The sequence below is a fragment of the Lingula anatina genome, chromosome 7, assembly GCF_051362555.1.
Source record: "Lingula anatina isolate TDL-2025a chromosome 7, LinAna3.0, whole genome shotgun sequence".
Taxonomy (NCBI): domain Eukaryota; kingdom Metazoa; phylum Brachiopoda; class Lingulata; order Lingulida; family Lingulidae; genus Lingula; species Lingula anatina.
Genome location: NC_141773.1, coordinates 24,058,783 through 24,080,554, shown reverse-complemented (window position 1 = coordinate 24,080,554; position 21,772 = coordinate 24,058,783). Strand labels below are relative to the sequence as shown.

Below are 21,772 nucleotides of genomic sequence, written 5' to 3'. Positions count from 1 at the left end.
GCAGTAGTGTTCAGGAAAGCCTATTTCCCGCCTAAAAATATGTTAAGACCAATAAACTGAGTAATGCTTAAAAATAAAGTGATGTTTTTTATTTGGATAATAATAATAAGCATTGGAATTGGAGAGTTTAATGTAATAATGTAATGAACATTTTGATGTAGGAATTTACTGACTAGTATTATAAAAGCAGTCAACAAACTTCAACGCCCCCGTGGCCTAATGGATAAGGCGTCGGTCTCCTAAACCGAAGATTGCGGGTTCGAGTCCCGCCGGGGGTAGATGTTCCAACTTTTTTTTCCTGAACCAACGTCAAATTTTAGGGTTGACTATTTATATTGCAATTTGCCGTCAAAGAAGAAAAAAAATCAATTGATTTTGACATGGGTGAAAAAAATTATAACCGTGTACAAAGAATAGGATATTGAAAAGCGCTACTCTGCCGTAGGTTGAAAGTGTAAAGAACAAACCACCGAAAAGGAAAAAAAATCCAACTTGGATCAACTTGGTGTATATAAGAGGCAAAATCCGCCACTGAGTAAACTCCATTCTCTGTGACTTTATCGATAGCCTTGTGATCAGTGTCCTTCTCCGGAGCGGGAAAGTGTGAGTGTGCCCCCGTCCTGTACCTACAGTACCTGTTGTTTCCCCGCTTGGCACTCAGTAATTAGAGATTGAAGCAGAGGTAAAGTTTACACGAGAAGCCTGGTAGCTTAGCAGAGACAGATATTGTTCGTTTGCTAGCTTTCAGTGTCTCGCTAATATTGCATGCAAGGCTTTATCCTCCCCAGAGAGGTGAGAGCGTTTACACCCTGTCTCTATCAGCACAAAAAAAAAAAAAAAAAAAAAAACAAAAAAAAAAAAAAAAAAACGCTACTAATTGTTAACCGCGCTGAGCAAGTGTAGGGCGGTGCTCCGGTATATAGGAAGGTAAATGAACTTTTTAAAAACTTTTTCATTGTAAAATGTTACCTTCTTGGACAAGAAAGATTGGTTCAGAAGGGGTGGAAAGTAATCCATATATGAGCGGAGAGAGCCGCCGAGCCTTAACAAACAGGAGGTAAATGAAGTTTACATGTACAGGGCATGGGGAGGGGGAGGGGGAGGGGGAGAGGGGGGAGGGGAGGGGGGATTAAAGGAATAAGTAACAAGGCCCAGAAAAGATCAGAAAAGGGCGCTTGTATTTTCAACAGACCGGCTGAAATCGCCGAGTGGTAGACGCAGCGCACGTCGTCAACCAGACCAAAACTTTAAGACCAGGATTAGTATTAGATTTGAAATTAAAGGTACTTTATACAAGCAGCTTTTTGTTTCTCGTTGCCGCACACGTCAATTGAAACTTAGCCCACCATTCCTTTTCCACTGGTTTTGGTTGAAGACGTCGAGTGGGTTTTAGCGCAGCGGAGACCGGCAAAAAACCTGTATGTCGACCGGGACGCTAAAACCTCGAGGACTGGTAGACATACCAATAGGGACGTGAATGGTTGCTTCTGGATTTTAAAGTAAAATGAAGTACAGTTCTAGTATACTGCACGCTACATGCCTTCCAGTGCGGGTTACATAAGATGCCTGGTCATTTTTGGACCCGGCACAGATAAAATTGCAAACGTAAACTTAAGGTAACTTTAATTCTCCCAGCGGAACTATAGGCACCTTGGTCCGTTTTCGTGATCTGTATTACGATGTCTCTTACATTCACAACGGTATCCAATCAAACATGAAGTAAAAATCAAGCTCACTATAATTAACATTTGATAAATATCCTTTATTTTATGGAAAATGATACGTAGAATATCGAGAAAAATACATCTTTACAGCACGATGACTCTGAAAACTCAATAACCAGTTTAATTTTCAGAACAAAGCGTCATCATGGCATAAGCATTTACAGCTAAGTGTTTCGGCGAAATGGAAATAAGTTTTATACTTTACTATGTAATCCATACATTTATAATGTTTTTATGTATAAAACTTTCTGCATAAGATTTATTTAAAATATGAAATAAATCAAATCAAATGAAATCAAAACGTCAGTGATCCAATGTTGACATATGGCTACATGGGCCATCAATAAGTGGCATAAATGAAAATGTACAATGATGTTGTCACTATTTCCAGAGCAGTGTTCCACTTCTATAACAGTGTCCCGTATGTTGTGCAGCAGTAGACAGAGTGACAATATATAAGTGAGGCTCATTCGTCAAGGATTTCCAAGTGCACGAATAAACTTGCCATAGGAATATGGTCCCCGTGTTTTGTGAGGAGTTCAACGTGTCGGTAACCTAGAATAACGATAAAGAGAATGTATTTATCTTGCATTTGAATAAAAGTAGCTCCGAAATACATACTTCGGCCTGACAGATTTCAAAATGAATACTAATAAGGTTAATAAGGTAAAATATATATTTTGGAATAACGACGATTAAGATGGAGGTGAAAGGATTTTGGATGATGAACGAGTTAAGACATTTTACGTACAGTTTGGAATATGACCTTTTGAAAATTCAAACACGAAACCTTTTCATTCCACGCAGACACCTGCAACAGCTTTAACACAGCGTCCACACAATGTTAACGTGCTCGTGTATGTTAAGCCAAACTTACCGGGTTGCATACTTGTGACTGGAAAGGCATTATAACCAATGAATTCGTCCCCAGATCGTTTGTCCTTATCACGAATTGTAAACATGATCACAGCCAGATCAGGGCATCTTATTTTGAATTCGGCCTTGTGTTTCCAGATTGGATTCAGACCTGCAAGAGTTAACAGAAATTGTTAAAAGTAATGCAATAGCTGTGTAAGCCGTTATATAGTATGTATAACGAAATGACACGTCATTACACTAGGTCAATTTCCAGGATTCTTACAGTTTGCCTTTATTTTTTGAAAAAATAATCTTGTCCACTTCTTTAAATATTTTTACCGTATCTGTGCGTTTTTATTTCCATTTCGTTATCTTATGAATTGGACTAATAGTGCTTTCAAATTTAATACTGATGTTGTTCCAAACAAGTCAACTGCGAGAAGCTATGACATCCTCTACTTCGTTCGTCCACACGTCACCTTACCGTTATTACTGACGTAGTTTGTGGTCTCCGCCTGACAGTCGCTGGGAATGCCCTTAACGGAGACCTTAACGTAGGGGTCAATGATCTCACTCTTCTCGCTGGCACTCTGAGGCTTGGGCAGCTGCTGTGCACTGAGAATTGTGACAACGTACTTCTGGGGGGCACAGAACTTTGTGAGATCGTTCGAGTTGGGATCGAAGTTTGTGTTTTCTGGAAACCAAAACGCAATTAAAATATTTACTCCGAGAATAGTGAGAGATTGTAAAGCGCTTTGAAGGAGGATGCAATTTGCCTAAAGCGGCGACTGCGAATCCTTCTGTAATTTTCCATGTCATTTGTCTTAAAGCACACTAATTATTAATTTTTGTATGAAAATACAAACATACATTCTCTGTTTTATTGTCTGGCAGGGAATGAAAGCCAGGATGTGCATAGTCATTCTCACCTTTCTGCATATAGGTCGGCTTTAAAATGTACCCACATCCACCATTATCCTGGAACTTGCCCAGGTAGAGACGCATGGGGTAGGCACCTGTCGTCTGGAAGTTCAGCGCAACTGGAAGGCAAAGAAGAATTAAAACATTTATGAGTTCTATCTCATAGCTGATGGCAGTCAAGGTCACAGCACGTGTTCAGTGTAAAAACGCCCTTTCTACAAGGTATTTATACAACATAATCGGATGACAAATACCTTTCTTCTTTCCGTAAAACTAAACGACGTGCTTTTAGTAACTGACAGATGCTACTGACCTATCTGAGCCCCGACAGTCCAGAATGGGTGTGGCTTATAGTTGCTAGAGTCAATTCTCCCGCCCTTCGGGTACGTTCTGACTAATTGGAATGCGCAATGCCGTGTAAATGACAGGGCGTCGTCGTCTACAAGGCCCAACCCTTTCACTTCTGCTATAGAAGACATCTCGTAGAACTTATCTATAAAATAAAAGCATTAAGGGATTTGATTAAACAGAATAACTAGTAGTATTAATATTTATCTCTTTTATTCAAAACTTGAGGATTAATTTATGGAAAAAATATTAAAAGACTCATATGTGATAATTTCCCTCTTGTAAAAGCATTTCTGAATTAATTTTTAGGGTAGGGGAAACATTGCAGAGTGAGACTAACCATTCATACGCAATAGTCATTGTGTTTTGCTTACAATTTTTCCTGGAATGCTCAAAGCTCTTCATCGATACTCCTTTCAGCATCACTAGGTCAGAGAGCTCCTTTGACAGCTTCACTTTTTCCGTCGACTTTTTCTGCACCTCTGTTTGCACGTTCTCGTCGACTTCCGCCATTTCTTCAGCCTCGTCTTCGTCTGACACGTCACCCTCGTCCACAACGTCTGCCGGCAGTTTCTTTCCCTGGAGAAGAAAGATTCGCGTTTTTGCTAAGTATGAATTCTTTTTTCTGATAAGGCTGAAAGATTTCATCACATGATCTAAGATGTACGGAATTCTTTTTTCGAAAACCAACTGCAGATACGACTGAGTACTCAGCAAGGTCATAAAGCAAAGCTGTCATTAACACTGAAAAGATTTTCATTTGCATTGTGGATGCTCTAACCGTCCTGTTTGTGTAAGCCAAATGCAACTGTTGCACCCAAATGGCAGCACATGAGGCGGGAATGAACTGCAAACTTTTCTGTTACTTCACAATACAACCACATTCACCCCACTCCGTAATATACCCCTTCTACTCTCCATGCTTTGCCCGATAGGGCCTATTAGACGAAATACCAAATCTAGGGTTTAGCTGGTCTCCACACCTACCTAACTCCCTGTTACAACAGACATCCATCACAATTTACTGAAGTTAACGTATTTTAAAAACACGCGCTCACAATACAAATCGCACACATCTTACGAGCAAATAACTTTAATCTGTTTCCAGTCACGGTGAACCCATCTCTCTTAAAACGTCCCACATCATAAGTCTGTGTGAACGATAAGATCGAGGCGATGGGATCTAGTCCTTCTGCTATCCCACACACCATCACTTGGCTGAGGTATCAATACTTTGGCCTTCTGTGGGATACTGATTGTAATCAGAATACTGATTGTAATCAGGGATACTGATTGTAATCAGAACTCCAGCTAAGATGGGCATACTAAGTTATGTCGGTTCAACGTGACTGGGAACACTGCTTACCTTTATCACCTCAAACCATGCGTTCGTGCGTTAAATCTTATGAAAACCATTCTTTGCCAGTGCGAGTACAACCCAAAATGAATGATGACACACACTCAAGCTCAAGCATGTTTTTATTTTAAAAATCCCAAGCAAACTTTCACCTCGATTTCCGCATTATACTCAATATTTAGGCGAATTATAAAGTTATAAAACCAAACGCATGCAAATTAGTTAGAGTCACACCTTCATTCCCACAGCTACTAATTTATTATGTAAAATACTCGTGATCCTGCAGTAAAGCCCTACACGCTGATAACCAATGACATGCTTCGCTCTTAGCGGCAAGCACTGCCCGCCTGTTGTAGCGCGCGGTAATATGAACAGGGAATGACGTACCGGCAAATATTAAAGGGTCAAGCCTGGGTTATCAAATTTTTGTGTCACTAACTTTGATTAAAATTTAAAACAATTAATTTCAGCACTACCAGGTAATAAGTAAAATACCAAACACTCTAAATAAAACGGTAATGGATACCGGTAAAGTCAACACATCTAATGTAAACTGGTGGAAAAAATGAACGCATGGCATGGTTAACATGACCAGTAATCTGACACACTTGGGTCCCATACACGTGGACCTGTCTTACCTGAGGCGGCAGTTTCTTTCCCTACAAAGTGGTGTACATATGTTAAATAACGCTAAATACATTTATCATACTAAAACACCTACAACTTAATGCATTGAAACCGTGGTTAGGCTGAACAAGAAAAATATGGCGTTTTAATCCAAACGCGAAAAAATATAATCATTGCAAAAGTGATCAGTTTGCATGGCTTCTAGGAAGAAGTAAAGCGACAATAGGCAAAATTATTTCAAATAAAAATTTAAGCTGGTATTGCAAATATAAAATAGTTTGTTAGTAGATTAATATAGGCATTTGCCAAAAGTAATGCACATGTCAGCCTCTTTGACTCGCTTAACTGCATACAAATTGTGGTCAACAGTGAAAAAGTGCAAAGAAGGCACATACTAGCGTATATGATAAGAATTATATGATAAGAATTATGGATACCTTGATTATAATTTTCTCTATGAGGTCTTCCGGAGAAGGAAACTCTTTCAAGCTCTCAATGCCCCCCGGAGGTGAATATAGGGTGTCTGAAATCACATCAATAGGCTGCAAAATTTCATCATATAATTTAATTCACATTTGTAATGCTAACCACGACCATAATCTTTCTTTTCTGTTGGAGTGTTTTTTTTTTTTTCATGAAAAGGTCATCAGAAGTTCGTAGAGACATTTATATCCAACCAACATAAAAGAAGACGTCAATACGATCACACGTTTCTTAAACCAAGTATTTAGAAGGTGTAGCGTGCCAGTATTATCATAAATAGAAAACGATACAAGGGGGTCAAAAAAGACCCCCCCTCCCCCCGATGAGCCCAAGTTACCTCCTAGGATAGTCTTCATGTGCTTTGCCATTACCGTCTGCTGAGGTACAGAGCAGTGGTTCTCCAGGGACAGGATCACTGGGTATCTGGAATGGGGGGGACAGTTTGTTTTACCATAATTTATAGCAAAGCAACCTAAATCTGGGGCAAATAACACAATTATCAACAAACTTCCAACAATGGCGGGAGAATAATTCAATACAACATGTTCTTGATAAGGCAGGTTACTTTTAATGAAAAAGATTACGGAATCGTACAAGAGAGGCACAGAAATTAACAAACAGTTCTCTTGGCTTTACATTCTTTCATTCCAATACCCAATAATAAAGTTTATAAATACGTACTTTGATGCCACGAACGCAAAGTTCTTAATAGCCACGATGGCGTCTTTGAAGAGGATTTTGGACGTGAGAGTGTGACCGTGGTAGATAATAGGCTCATTATTTGGTCCGTCCCAACAGTCCACTGGAAATGGGATTGAAGCATTTACATTACTCCGATATTTTAAGCAATAGTTTTGTCTCACTTTTTGTTGTAGGTTGGTGTAGTTCAAAGACATGTGCTTTTTAAAAATCTGTTAAAACATGTAAAACATACACCACAATGATCGAATCATAGAACATTATGAGGTGGTAATATTCTCCACCATAAGGAGCCACTTAAGTACCGTTATACCGCAGACAATACATTTCCTAATGATACATTCTTGATCGAAATATATACATATTCCCTAGTTGTTCTAATATTCTTGTGTGAAGGCCACTTACGCTCCACACAACGACAGCCTTTCTGAAGTGCCCGGATGTACCCCTCCACGCTGCTGGGGCCTTTTAACTGGTCTTCAGTAAGATATCTACAAGGAAACATAACGTCAGTAAATCTGATACTCAGCACCAGTTTGACAATTTCAAATAGAAATCGAAAGTATAAAACAGCTGTCATGATTTTATTTCATCTACATGCACATGTTTCAGTGAACCGCATTTTGGTGGTGTTGAGGAAGTGTACTCATGTAGATTGCGTTGGAGAAGTGGCCCTAAATACACTGTTTTACCTAATGAAGAATAGACAGATATTTTATAGGGAAATATCCCCCGCCATGTAAGCTACTTACGTGTTGTGGGAACTGTTAATGAAGTAATGCTGTAGCGGTAGTGTCATGTCTTGATAAATCAACCGGTGTGCAACGTTGAACAAACATTGACTTTCGGACAGAAGAAACTTCTTGAAACCTGCCAAAAAAGGGTAGATTCACGTGTTTGTTTTATTATTATAATTTTTCTATACATACTTTTATATTTATTTAGACATTTCTAACTGTAACGTTTGCTAAACAATTTCTAGAAATATCTTACACTCCACAAAATCTACTGTGAGAGGAAACGTAGAATTGATCTCTGATAAACTTAACAGCTGCTGATGAAGAAAAGTCACGTGACAGGTTGTGCCCTGTTCTACCTTCCACTGTCATGAGGGTCTGGTCGCTGTCTTCTTGACACGTGACAGGTTGTTCTGACTTACCTTCCACTGTCATGAGGGTCTGGTCGCTGTCTTCTTGACACGTGACAGGTTGTTCTGACTTACCTTCCACTGTCATGAGGGTCTGGTCGCTGTCTTCTTGACACGTGACAGATTGTTCTGACTTACCTTCCACTGTCATGAGGGTCTGGTCGCTGTCTTCCTGACACGGGTCAAACTCCTTTATCAGTTTCTCGCAGTCTTCTATGCTCTTTTCCACCTGAAAATACAAAACCACACACACCCTAATAATATGTTCAGATATCTTGTATAATTGTGTTGAAAAAAAAACGGGAATATTGCTCCACTCACTGACATAAAAGAATCACAATTCTTTATACCGAGGGATAAAAAGTGGTATCTTTCTGGTTCTACTCACCTTTTGTTCTGTTTCTAAGAAAGTCTTGAGAACCTCTGCGCTCATATTCTCACCTCCGCCAGTATAACTATAAGCATAGATAAAACAGGGAATGTGTACAAACAAACGCCTATGTCACGGTGGAGTCTCTATTAATTAAACATTGAATTTCAGCACATACGCTGTCGCTGTTCTGCGAGAAATGATATTATAAACATCTTCATCGAAACTTGTATGAATAGTCTACCTTTTCCTGAAAAGCAAATTTAATTCAATTCAAATTATAGACGAGAATTCTTTCTACAAAGCAAATTAAAGTCTTGCAAACCTTTTGAATAACTCTTCCAGCTCTTCCCTGTACGTGAGGAGTTCGTAGAACTTAACGAATTCCTCCAGATCCAGAACATCTCTGCCGTGTTCGTCTTTGTCGTCACGGAAATTGGCTTTCTGTAATCAATATGAGAAGAAGACATTTTAATTCGGTTCCTTTACAACTTGAAGAGCATACACAAACGTCACTGACGTTACTAACAATAAATTTGTTTAAATATGGTTGAATTTCTAACAAATTTGTCATACCCTCCAATGTGTCGCGAAACTAAAAATGATTTATGTACGACTTACATCAAACATTTCAGAAATTGTCACTTTATCTATCCCAGCGTTCATTGCGTCCATCAAGTCAACGACCTCTTTCCTGGTCAGGCGGCCATCTTTGCTCCGATCCGCCTTGCGAAAGCACCGGGCAATCCAGCTGTCATACACTGAGGAAATGTAACCTGTTAAATTCTGATGTGTTTATTAATCAAGTACTCTTTCATGCACAAATTCACAAAAGAAAATCATTAAAGATGCAAAGTGTGATGTTTTCAAACGTGCGGCGTGGAAGAAATACGCCATAAAATACAAGTACTTTGTCACTGTTCATTCTACAGCCTTTTGTGCATAATCAATATTAGGCCTATACCATTGATCCTCTAAGATACCGTGCACTGTTTAAATTTCACAAGCCTGCAGTGGCATCCATCGTTATCAGTACAATTAAATCAACAGATTACACGATAAATTAATCAAATAAATGATGTTGTAATCAAAACAGACAGGCCCATACATATATCGGTTTTGTTGACGTTTAGATCTGACAGACTGATGAAGTTAAAGGATACGCCTTCCGTATATTCTCATAGTCTTTGTGTATTGGCATCTTCTGTTTAAGAAGTTTGCGAAGGCCTGTGACCCAAGCGTTTCGTTCATCGCTATTTCTTGCAATAAAATCGTATGACTTCTTCCCGCGAATTAACGAGAAACAAAACTCGTCCTGTATGGAAAAGGGTGATAAGATTGGCAAGTTAAACATTTGAATATCTATACTGAGAAAGTAAACAGCAAATGAAGAACAAATATTTCAAACTGCAAACAAATGAAATGTATAAGAAATGTATAAAACGTCGCAGAATGTAATTTATATTAGATCACATCTCTGTCGGAGTTTTCATAAATTCATTTTATTCTATCAATCACAAATATATTCTGTTGTTACTTCACTTGTTGTATCAAAAGTCAGTAATTACCCTTGGTTTGGGTTTCAGTTTCTGCAGTGCATCTGTCAACTTGCCTTCCCTAATGTCGTCAATGTCGTTTAGTTTACCTGGAACAACAACAGACCATTGCTGACTGACATAACGACAGACTTATATAAAGGGGCAAATGCTTACTATAACTGAAGTTCTCTGTCACTTAAAATATAGCAAAATATATAAACAGAACAGTTATCACGATAATAATGCAAGTCTCACGCTACATGCACTTTTACAATAGGAATTCAACCATGTTATAAGACATCGGTGGCTTAAAAGGTTTCATTGCGGTGGGTGAAATTAAAATATTAATCTGAAGGAGATATACGTGTAACACCGCTAGTCTTCTCGCGTTATTCTATAATAAGTATAATATAGTACTACCCTGGAAACAATCAAACTCAACAGTGAACTTACACATATGTACAGTAGAATGTCCAAACTTTCGCGACCCTCTGTAGCAAATGTGTTTCATGTCTCTGGCCACATAGAAGAAGCGGCGGTACGTCTTCTTATGTCGAATTTTCAGGAGTGGCGTCCCATTCTGCAGGGTCTTAATGTCACCTGAAGTATACAGACACAAACTGAGCTGCCGCCAGGAAATAATAATAATAATAATAATAATAATAATAATAAATGAGAAATTAGAGCGTGTATGTAGGCTGTAGTCTTTAGGCTGAAATCAGTGGTCGGTTTTTCCCCGTGCATGAACAAAATGCACTTTTATTGCAGAGTACCATCACCAAATGTGGGAAAGCTTCGAGAATTCGAATTCATATGATAACAAATGAAATTATTTTTAATAAAACCTTATCAAACTAACAAGAAAATAATATCTGTATCTGAACTACGGCAATCACTAAAAAGAGAACGTTCTAAAAAGAGAACAAATTAGGTGTAACACGTGAGTCTACAAAACCAAATATAAATATCACATCAGACCGAAACCACAAGGCACTAAAATCAACAAATGAATGTAACGGTTAAAGTTTTTTTGAACAAATACATATCATAGGTTGTTCCTACTAAAGTTCCTAATCTACCTTTTTACTGGTTGCAGTACCTCTGGGAGAGAGGGGGAATACATCACATATTAGTACAATACATATCTAAACATACTTAACTAAATAATAATAAACTAAATATTACACCATACCACCCAATGCTGGTAGTACTGTTAGTAGTGTCAGTAAAGATACGTGTCCGTAACATACACGTGTACTGAGTGGAAGTATTCTTTTCAGCACAAATGGCCCACGCTAGTAAGGAGAAAAATAGACGTACAGAAAAGAGGTCGCCTATATCGCATGAGGACAATTTCCTTATTATTCTTAAAGTAGATGAATTTTGTAATGAGTCAAATTGTACTACAATATAAGTTATGCCGAAACGTCAGATATTCAAACAAAATTTTCATTTAAGGCAATGTTATAATTTAATAGGGATGCAAGTAATATAGGTGGGGTTTCAGAAAACTGGAAAGTTACTGTTCCCGGTGGTTTTCCAAGTAGTGGCATGTTTTATTTTCAATATATCAATTGCTTTTATTACTTTAAGTAGCAAACATTTTACCACTGTATGAACAAGGACATAAAATGTGGGCCATTATCCACTGTAGGGGAAAATATGAGGATAAAATGACATAAAACTGTACAAATGGGTCCCATGGTGTCGGTTTACTGTGTTTTCCACGGTACATTATTATGAGAAATAGCCCTTATACAAAGTGCATATGGCGTTTCACATATTGCTTTCATATCCAGGAGTTTCAGCTCGTTGCTGCACAAACTGCAACAAAATATACAACACGTTAGAACAGCAGGATCCAATATAAAAAGGATAAAAGAGTGTACTTTAGACAAGAAATCACACAAGTGCAAAGAAACGAAGAAAAGATTTAAAAACCATCTGTGATTCCACACGTGTAGAGCGAGTGTGCTTGAAGCAATGCTCAATCACGTGTAGTTTGAACATACGAGGTGTGACGTCATCTGTATCACGTGGTTTTACGGCAAGCAGCAATACTCCATTTTTCTTATGTCCTGGCGTTGGGAAGATAAAATCAACTGAGATAAAATCATTCTAATCCTTCTATATACATGGAAAGCACAGTCTGTCATCATAACTGCATTTACCAATTTTAAGTACGAAATTTCACAATACTTCAAGTTAAAACACAAAAGTCTGAAATAAAACGTATTAAAGTGTTTGATCTCATTTGCTAGCAAGATATAAACGCTTATGCCGGGTGAGGTATAAGGACCACTATTTGCATAAAAAATTACCATATCCATTTTTCATAAAAGTATATGGTTGAAATTATTTAAGAATTTATCATGTTAAATGCGTATGATTAAAAGACAACAAAATTTCTGTGATTTTTAAAAAGGCATTCTCATAGCAAACAGCTGTTTTAGACCCTCTCCCCGTTTTCTGCCACTGGATTGTTCATCAAAAAAGAAATAATAATATGCTGATTAAAAAGGAGATATGAACAAAACCAAGAGCGCTATTGTCAAACTGATGCCAAGCAGGGAAATCTTACAGAACGTTAAACTTAACGCCCTCCGCCCCCCCCACCCCCACCCCCCCCCCCCCAAAAAAAAAAAAAGTCTAGTCCAACACAACATGCTTCATAAAAGTATTTGATTCTAGATATTACCCAACAGAACTGCAGAGATAAAAAAAGTTATGACGGCAGAGAAATGGGACAAAAATTATTTAAAAAAAAAAAAAACAACTGTCCAAAATCAGAATTTAATACTTATTGATATCAAGACTTATATCAAGTTATCATAAAATGAATATCAGCAGGCCAAGAATGCAACCAAATAAATAGATTATACAATACTAAACTGAGATATAATTATATAAATGTTATACAAGCATAAATTGCATGCTTCAAATAAAAGATAAATCACGTGACACGCCAGTATTTGAGACGTATTTGTCATATTGTATGAGCAGTATATGTGTGAAGTGTTTTAGTGCATGTCTAGCGGTCTACATACCGGATCCACGGATATCTGTATATCAAGACAAAGAAATCGAAAAAAATTAGTATAATTATACAATTAAGAGAATGCCACGACGAAATATCTTCCACATAAATGTTGTTACTGTTTCAACCAATGTTTAACAAAATGACTTTCAGAAATGGTGAAGTTATCTATTCGATCTAATTGGGCAGGTTTTATTTCTCTTTCCATTCCCTACTGGGATCTTCAGAGGTTTACGGGTAGACTTGGTCTCTAATGGACTATAACGGAACTGGAGCTCAATCTATCTTACCTATTTTATTACTCATATACTTCGTTGAATCATGCACACACTGTAAACATTACAATCACCTGTCTAAGTGCTCATCATATCCTGTAATCTGCATAAAATGCACTCTGGTTTTATGTCTATTGTTCTAAGTACACACTCCTAATAGTGCCATCAGTGATAAGTTGACAGTGGAAATCTCTACGATAACCTGCGCGGTGCCATTACATTGAGCATTAAGGATTCCCCAGTTCTTTAACCCTAACATGTACATTGCAGCAGCAGAAAAAATTAATGGGGCGAAGTATAAAAGTGTCTGAGAACAGAAAACAAGAAACTACTGAGCGATCGGATACAGATAGTCTTCAAATGCAGCAGTTGAGATCTACGATCAGTAAAAAAAAATGTTGACAACTTATGACATACCACATCATGCCTGGAACCTTATTCAGATTACTGTCTTCCTGCAATAACTGACTTCCATATGGAGAGTTTTTAGAGCGGATATCATGTATTTGAAATGTAGGTCGACAGAAATGAGTTAGCGTATTCCTGCAGTTCGTCTACCAAATTACAGCCAGATTTAGATTCTGCTGCCTTTTTTGTGGTGTGTTCTCTAATTTAAAATCTCTTTTCAACAAATAAACGGTGCATGTTTTGCTCCAAAGTTTGTCTCTTTACGCGGCATGCGGGCCAAATGTGTGTCTTCGTGTTAATTTACTATTCACATCGCATCATGGGCATTTAGTCGTACACATTTTGTACATTATCTTCCCCTATACACCAGTATACTATGTAGATTAAAATACACCACGTACGTGGTTTAAAACTACACGTCACTTCAGGTGTAATAGTAGCACACCTTGTCCCGTAACAGATGTGATATTGTACATTATTGTTAATGACAAGTGTTTGTAAGTAAATTATATGTGCTCGAAATACAAAAACCTGTCACGTAACCCTGTCATGTTAGCCAGCAAGTTGTTGACCTGTGAAAATAGGAGAACCGACAGGCTTTCGTTTGTACTCGTGTCTTGCACACCCATCCACTCGTACTCTCTCTCTCTCTCTCTCTCTCTCTCTCTCTGTTTATAGCTTCTACAGTTCTCAATATTCCCCATCCCACGTGGTCAAAGGTTCACCGTCTCATCGTGCCGGACCTCATTAGAACGGAACACTAAAACATTTAAAATACAAACACTGACCTTTTTTAGCGTCCATTTCGGCAGGTGTCCGGCAGAAATAGCTCACCAGGTACTGTTTGCGTATCTCTTAGCTCTTCTCACCAGTCAAACACCTCGCATCTGGAATAACAAAAATACCAAAACATGAGTACAGTTCCCCAGTGATTACATCTAGGTCACATAACTTGGCTGGTACTCCCTACACGTACTAGTAAACATCAGCCCGCAGTGTATGTAGTGTGTAGAACACGGCCCCGTAGCTCGAAAGCATCGTGCATTGCGAATAGCGATATAGAGGTTACAATGTATTATATGGGACGAGTATGGGCGAGTTATGGAATCAAGACACTTGCGCTCGGTCGCAATGCGCGATGCTTTCGAGTTACGAGGCCCAGGGCCACACACGGGAAGGGGAAGGGTGGTGTGTCAGTATGTCAATAGTTAAGATATCTGAAAGATTTGACTTGGGCAAATGAATGTATACAAATATTCAGGCCCACACATATACATACAGGTGCGCGCACGCAAGCATACGTCTGGAACACGGTCACGTTCAGAGCATGGACTAAGTAAGCAGACGCGCACACACACACACACACACGAACGTCTCCACACTCTGTGTCACAAGACGGTCGTTTTGTCATCCACAGGGAACACGTTGACAAGATGAAAGATAACACAGATATATGGCCGTGACACTTAATAACCGGTTTCTGCTCTATGTCCAGTTTTACAGAACAACAATGGGTCTGTTCCGGTCCGCTGTTGTCTGGACAGTAAACTGCGGCATACTAAGTTCTGCCACGCTCTTATCACAGCACACACTGAATGTGAACGTTGCAGGATATACAGAAGTGTTCACAAGGTTTTAATTATCGGGGGAAAAACTGTGCTGATGGCATTACGCCAGAAGTAGACCCTTCCTGTGTTTTATAACAACATAACAGAGAAAACAGAAAACTTTATACCTCAAAGCAACGAGACAAACCAAAAACCCAGAAAAACGAAAATGTCTGACCTCGTGGGTTTCTTCACACAACTTACTGAAGGAAGAACTGAGTTGTGACCAAGCCTGTCATAGTGAACAGACGAAACTGTCAACAGGTAAATCACATGTGTGAATCTATCATAAATTAAAACTTTTCAATCATTAAAACTGAGATCCAGTGAAACTGTATTTTCACATTTGAGAACTTACAGTGCGCAGTGCCCAACCCTAGAGAATGTTGAATGCTGACGCGAGACCTCTAAATACAGGTGACGATTGCCGGGATTAAGACGCTCATTCCACGCATTAGGATATAATTACCTATGTCATAAGCCAAGTATTTAGTTATTAACATACCTCCACGATGGTCTAATGGTGTTATTTCATAGTGGTATGTGTGTGCTGGTCACTGCAGCAATATTAACCAGTACATATGACGGTGATTGTCCTCAGTTCTTATGACAAGGCCCTCTTAATAAATCATTCTGAAGTCGCATATTCCCAATATGAACTGTATATTAATTCATAGAAGTCAATTATTATCCCACAGAATGAAGAATAACAATAGTATCTCTCTCAGATCAAGGAACTCTATGTTAAAACTCCTTGCTCAGATTCACACACACACAAACACGCGAGCGAGCATCCATGCACGTACAAAAAAGCGCGTGACCAGTGCATTATTACATCGATTTATGCTGTATATGTCCAGTTACAGTATGTGTGCCTTCACCCTGTATACATTGTCTTCAGGGTAAAGATGATGTCCGCCCAGTGATTACATCTGGGAGTGTTGGTCAACATGTTAGCTAGCTTATCCAAGATAATATATTGAACGGGTCGTCAAAGTTTGCCTATGTGCATATTTGCCTGTTGTGTGGGTCCACGGGTGATTTTCTTTCGGCTTAACGATGATAAAATTTAATCTCTCAGTTTCTTAGAAAACCTAAGTATGACATGTAACAGAACTACTTTTCAATAAAAAAGACACCCCGGATAACAGAAATTGTCGAGAGAATTCCACTGAATATATCATCGTGTATCAAAGCTATGGTATTGGTGTATACGGTCCTTACATTAGAATTAAAATTAAAAAGTATTGACAGGCACCTGGTAGATGCTGTCCAATATATCACTCCAATCAAGAGGACGAAAGATGTCACTAATGAACCCTGTTTATTTACATTCCATTATAAATACCTTTGATACACGTGTGAAATTCGACACAAATTGCCTCCACTTTAGCACTACACCGTCAAGAAAGGAAACCAGGGGTTTTACCTCAATTTATTGTGGAGAGCAATGACCTTTATGAATAATAAATTGCCTCCACTTTACCAATGCGCAGTCAAAAAAGGAAACCAGGGGTTTTACCTCCAAGTTTCCTCAATGTATTGTGGAGAGTAACGATATTTATGAATAATAAATTTGATAAACGCTGTTTAAAAGGATACTTTTTTTACGGAAGATAAACATGAAATAAACCATTAAATCGACTTCAGTCTAAGGCCTAAAATGGTTTAAAATCGCATATTCATTAGTGTATGAAGTGTTTTCTTTATTTTGAGCGGCAAAGAAGCTATATTTTATTGGAAGAAATTTGTTGAGGATGCCACAAAAAAACATAAGCAACCTTATTTTATAGCGAGGAAATTAGTAGCCTCATTAGCTTAGGTATTAGACACCCACCCACGTACCCCACCGGGACTAACCACTTTGTTAATTTTCATTCAAATAATCTAAATATTGTTAATCATTCAATCCACTATTCCGTTAGTGTGGCAGACAGAACGGGACACGAGTATTGGCAGGGTGTTATCGTGCGTCAGGAGATCTCCGAGTGAGACTAGCAAACGTGTTGACGCGTACAGCTTGATTAAGTATGCTATTTCTGTCTATTGGACTAGGAAGAGGAATCATCAGCGTCAGATTACCTGAGCCAGTAAATGATATGTTCTCTGCCCTGTGCAGTGTGGGGAATATATAACGTTTCACTAAGAACTGCTAGGTGCCTCTACCTGCTGTGATCCCACACCGATCTGATGAATGCCAAACTACATGTATTAATAATTAATAATAATTTATTGAGCACATGAAATGAGTGTACATTTATAGGCTCTCTACACTACTAATTATAATATACTTAAGTTTAAATACATGTACATAGTAATAATAAAGTTACAGGTGTTATCTCAATTTAGATAGCTTCCGTTTTCTCATAGCACTGTGTATAAACTTTACAAGTGCGGACACACCTCTCTCATTTGTATTATTACTTGTACTTGTACACCGTGCTAACCTCCATTGTTATTTACCTTCGTTTGAACCTTTAGACCTACATAGTGTCAACCATGGAAAAGCTATATCAGACGTAATAGCAAGTGTCATATGGTAGATTACCGGGCGCAATAAATAAATAAGTGTTGACAAAGTCATAGGTGTAGACAACTAGCCAGTTGCCAACTAAGCCCAGACTGAGCGTCTTTCACTTCCTCGTCTTGATCACCCCATCTCAGGGGCGGATCCAGAGATATTTCCTGACAGTCTTCCAAATTATCTTTGTTGATCCGTTCTTCATTTTTGACCGTCTTGCGACAGAAAAAATTAGATACCCGCCAATGTAAACTTGAAAATCTGACCGTCTTCTGGAAGACCCAGAAGACGCCCTAAATCCGCCTCTGCATCTCACCCTTTTCAACAAGCACTCTCTACCAGTGACCAGTAGAGTGATAAGAAGTGCAAAGAACCATCTAGAAAAATATCTGTAAATATCTAGCGATAAACAACAACCTGGTGGGCCTGGTAGAAGGTAGTCAACAGTGCCGGTGTAACGAAACGGAAGGTCCGTGTGAAAGAAAGTCCGTCCTCCATATAGTTACAATGGTTAGGGTTTGGTTAGGGTTAGTCTGACCTAAGTGGTTCAAAACCTAGGGCGAGGTGGGCTGGCAGTGACCATGTTTACACCTCCCCCACTCCACTACCACTCACAGCACTCCAACACACAAGTTACGTAGCTGCTACAAGTTCAACTAATACAATGTTATGTGGGGCACTGTGAAGTCTGTACTCTGATCACTCAAGGCTTACCGTGGCTTATATTGTTTTGTCACCTCTGGACCGTCCCCATCATGCAATAACTGTCCAGTTGGTGACCGCGAGGTGTCAAGTTCTCTGGATATCAACATCATAACAGGTGTGGCACTGAATGTCAATTAGCTGACCGCAACACAAATGATCTGCAGACATCCAGGCCCGGTATTCACAGCGCGTTATACAGGGAGACGATGTGCGCGAATGAGCATGATTCAGTCACAGGTAAACAGGCCAGCTCAGCACTGCTTGTATTTAAATTAAAAAAGAAAGACTGAAAATGATCCACCCCTGTTTCGATACTACGGCGTGGTTTTGCAACCCAAGTAGACACACATCAAATGCCTAGGGACGTTTTGAACAATACTTCCTCAACCTTAACCAAGGTAAATCAGTAATATTACACTTTAATAAATAAATGCGCTGCCGCAAAAATAAAATATTTGACACCTTACTTTGGAGCAATAGCTACTTTGTTTACGTAAACCACTACGGACTGATCCTAAATTAAAATTAGACCAAACCTCTAGGTCTCAAGGTCAAACACCGGTTCCCGGTCCTTATACATATCATAATACAAGAAAGGCACGGTATCAGGAATGTCAGTTTTGAGTGGAAGGTGCACGTGGTTCTAGACACTGGTGTAAAATATACGTATCACCTGCTGAAATTATACACAATGTGCTACCTTTACCAAAGTAAACAGCTAGATCTAGAACAATACACACAAAAGTGTACATAAAAGCTACAGAGACGCCCGATTCTTCGTTATCGCACTCCCACCCAATGTCAGTACGTCAAACTGTTCGCCGACTGCCGTAAAGAACTTTAAGACAGTCTACACTGCTGAGCGTCTGTGGAAGGGGACACGGGGCGCGGTACACGAGTACCAAAAGACGGGGAAGCGGGGGGAGGGGGGGGCTAACCCGACTTGAAGGCTTTCATGATGATTAAAAGTTACGGAAATGAACAACTATTTCTACATAAACGGACGACCACTAGAGAGAAATTGCTCGTATGGAAATTAAAAGTCATTTTTTTAATAAACTAATTTTGACATAGCAAGTACAGCCAATTTCCTTAATATGCGCTTGGACGAATAATGGGAATATCTGCATTATGCGACCACCGTATACGCCTAATATTGATAAAATAAAGTTACACAAACAATGTTATTGATGTTTTCTGCTTATTTTTTACCTCAAAACAACTGAAGCACAGCAACGAAAAACATATTAAAGTTAGCATTAGTTACCATTTGTGGTTAATTGCCTGAATTACTTAGAACCAGGTAAGCACGGCAAGGGTCCGTTATTACTGCCTAGTGACTTCTCACCGAGAGGTTGTTAATGTTTTAATGCCTTTAAACCTGATTATATACCAAATCTCTGTTCAATCATTACACCTGATATTTGTAGAACTGTGTTTAATCGGAATGTTTAGTGGTATACTTCAGTCCATAGGTGAAGAATTTATATTTCAGAGAGATAGGAGTGGAGGAGACGGAGAGAGAGAGGTGAAGTGGAGATAGAGAGAGGGGGGGAGAGAGAGGGAGAGAGAGAGAGAGAGAGAGAGGTGAGACAGAGACAGACGACTTAAGACCCCTGTCATCATATGCCACCTCCCGTGCTTCAGTGACAAGCAATGTCACCTAATACCTGGATAGGGAGTTTTACAGATCTCCACAGCGCCAGCACACGTTAGCTACATTACCCTCTACCAGGGTTTCTGATTTTTCACTAGAAAGCCACAGATATGTCTCTATATTCATGACAATTGCCCTACTGTCCAACGAGATATTTTGCATTTAATTTGTGATTTTGTCCATGGGATCTTTTACTACTACTCGGTGTAAATAATAAGCCCAGACAGCAAGGACTACACCGCTCACCGAGTAACAGAGTATACTTAGGTCCTGCTTACATTAGGAAAACTACAGTTAAAACTGGTCTACTGCCCTCAACACAAAATGTTCACTGTGCAAATATCGATTGTGTGAATTTCTTTACAAGTAGTTCCAACTGTACCTTCGATTATTCAAAAGCGAATATTTCTAGTGTATTTGTTTTAAGAAATATAAACATGTCTGTAAATACGCGGCTAAGAATGTTTTTAGCACTAGTACTATATCCATGCAGTGTTACACGTGTTTCTGTTTGTTGTTAAAGGTGTGTGTGTGTGTGTGTGTGTGTGTGTTGGGGGGGGGGGGGGGGAGGTGATGTAGCCCCAGGCTAAGGGGACTGGGGTTAGCCAGCACGAGACGAGGGACTGTCACTGTAACTTAGGCCTTAGTGGACGGGTACACAGACTACGAATGTGTTCAGATCCTACAGCGGGAGTTTTCACACCATATTAACAGGTTGAATGTATATATAACTCAGAAGAAGGTATTGCTTTCATGACTTCAATAATATAGTGTCGGATAACCCGGCGTGTACCTGGCCGTGGTCACAGTCCAGTTAAACAGAACTGTATAGGTTGTTGTTGTACTGTTACCCACCTGTGAGGTGCCGCAGTCAAACTCTAAACCAGTCTCTGACTTCAGCTCAAGCAGTGCGTCTATTAATCACTGTTATGTCAGGGGAGTGTATGCACTGCAGCTAAAAGACCGCAAGACCGATAAAACTGAATGCACGAAAGAGGAAAAACTGGTTTACCTGATACGATCGTTTAAGTTGCTGGAGTCACAGCGTCCCACGCTACCAAGCTTGTCTACTGTCAAAGTTAAGTAATTGTGCAGCGGCGTTCCTTGAGATATGGTAGAAGATGAGACAGGTGAGAGCGGATACTAACTTAGCAGAAGTGTTCCCCTATGTTTTGATCGTAAAGCCGATCAATGCTCTCTCTCGCAGAGCTCGGGGACTGATGCTGCCGCCCGCTGAAATCTAGGTCACCAAAGCCAAGCCACTCGGTCAGGTGGAAATCTAACTAACGTCATGCTTGGTGGTGACCCAACAGTGGCTCTCCTCACAGATCCCGTCCTCGGGGAAAACTCCTAACATATCACAGGGTTCTTTTATTTTGGGTGGCAAGTAAAACAGATAATAATGATAATAATAATACACTGTAAGACTTAGATTTGCCATATTTTTTTGTCTCCTTTTACACACACACGCACACACACACACACACACA

General features: G+C 39.3%; 1 protein-coding gene and 1 non-coding gene across 11 annotated transcripts; one reads left to right on the top strand and one right to left on the bottom strand.

Annotated features, from left to right (window-relative positions):
• The first annotated feature begins 205 nt into the window (after nucleotides 1-205).
• On the top strand, nucleotides 206-278 carry Trnar-ccu (transfer RNA arginine (anticodon CCU)). Its single transcript has one exon. It is a non-coding gene; the product is annotated as a tRNA-Arg (tRNA).
• A 1,463-nt stretch (nucleotides 279-1,741) lies between these two features.
• LOC106162304 (1-phosphatidylinositol 4,5-bisphosphate phosphodiesterase delta-4) lies at nucleotides 1,742-21,528 on the bottom strand. 10 transcript variants are annotated; one of them, XM_087016756.1, is made up of 23 exons: nucleotides 21,295-21,528; nucleotides 14,581-14,679; nucleotides 13,120-13,134; nucleotides 12,085-12,150; nucleotides 10,526-10,672; nucleotides 10,103-10,179; nucleotides 9,698-9,849; nucleotides 9,156-9,285; nucleotides 8,860-8,978; nucleotides 8,553-8,619; nucleotides 8,303-8,393; nucleotides 7,770-7,887; nucleotides 7,423-7,508; nucleotides 7,000-7,120; nucleotides 6,656-6,741; nucleotides 6,273-6,358; nucleotides 5,847-5,867; nucleotides 4,226-4,430; nucleotides 3,817-3,996; nucleotides 3,512-3,622; nucleotides 3,067-3,276; nucleotides 2,602-2,751; nucleotides 1,742-2,279 (listed from the first exon to the last, which is right to left on the bottom strand). In XM_087016756.1, the coding sequence occupies exons 2-23, from the start codon at nucleotides 14,594-14,596 to the stop codon at nucleotides 2,191-2,193; spliced, it is 2,343 nt and encodes a 780-aa protein (XP_086872882.1). In that variant the 5' UTR covers nucleotides 14,597-14,679; nucleotides 21,295-21,528; the 3' UTR covers nucleotides 1,742-2,190. The 10 variants fall into 10 exon arrangements, with proteins under 10 accessions (XP_086872882.1, XP_086872883.1, XP_086872887.1 ...); XM_087016757.1 differs by lacking the exon at nucleotides 21,295-21,528 and adding an exon at nucleotides 18,635-18,651; XM_087016761.1 differs by lacking the exon at nucleotides 12,085-12,150.
• Nucleotides 21,529-21,772: the final 244 nt, after the last annotated feature.

Excerpts from the sequence above, each read along its gene's own strand:
- LOC106162304 (XM_087016756.1), bottom strand. Across the intron at positions 8,979-9,155 it reads CAATTTCTGAAATGTTTGAT|AAAGCCAATTTCCGTGACGA; the intron begins GTAAGTCGTACA and ends TATTGATTACAG. Across the intron at positions 7,888-8,302 it reads GACCCTCATGACAGTGGAAG|GTTTCAAGAAGTTTCTTCTG; the intron begins GTAAGTCAGAAC and ends CTTTTTTGGCAG.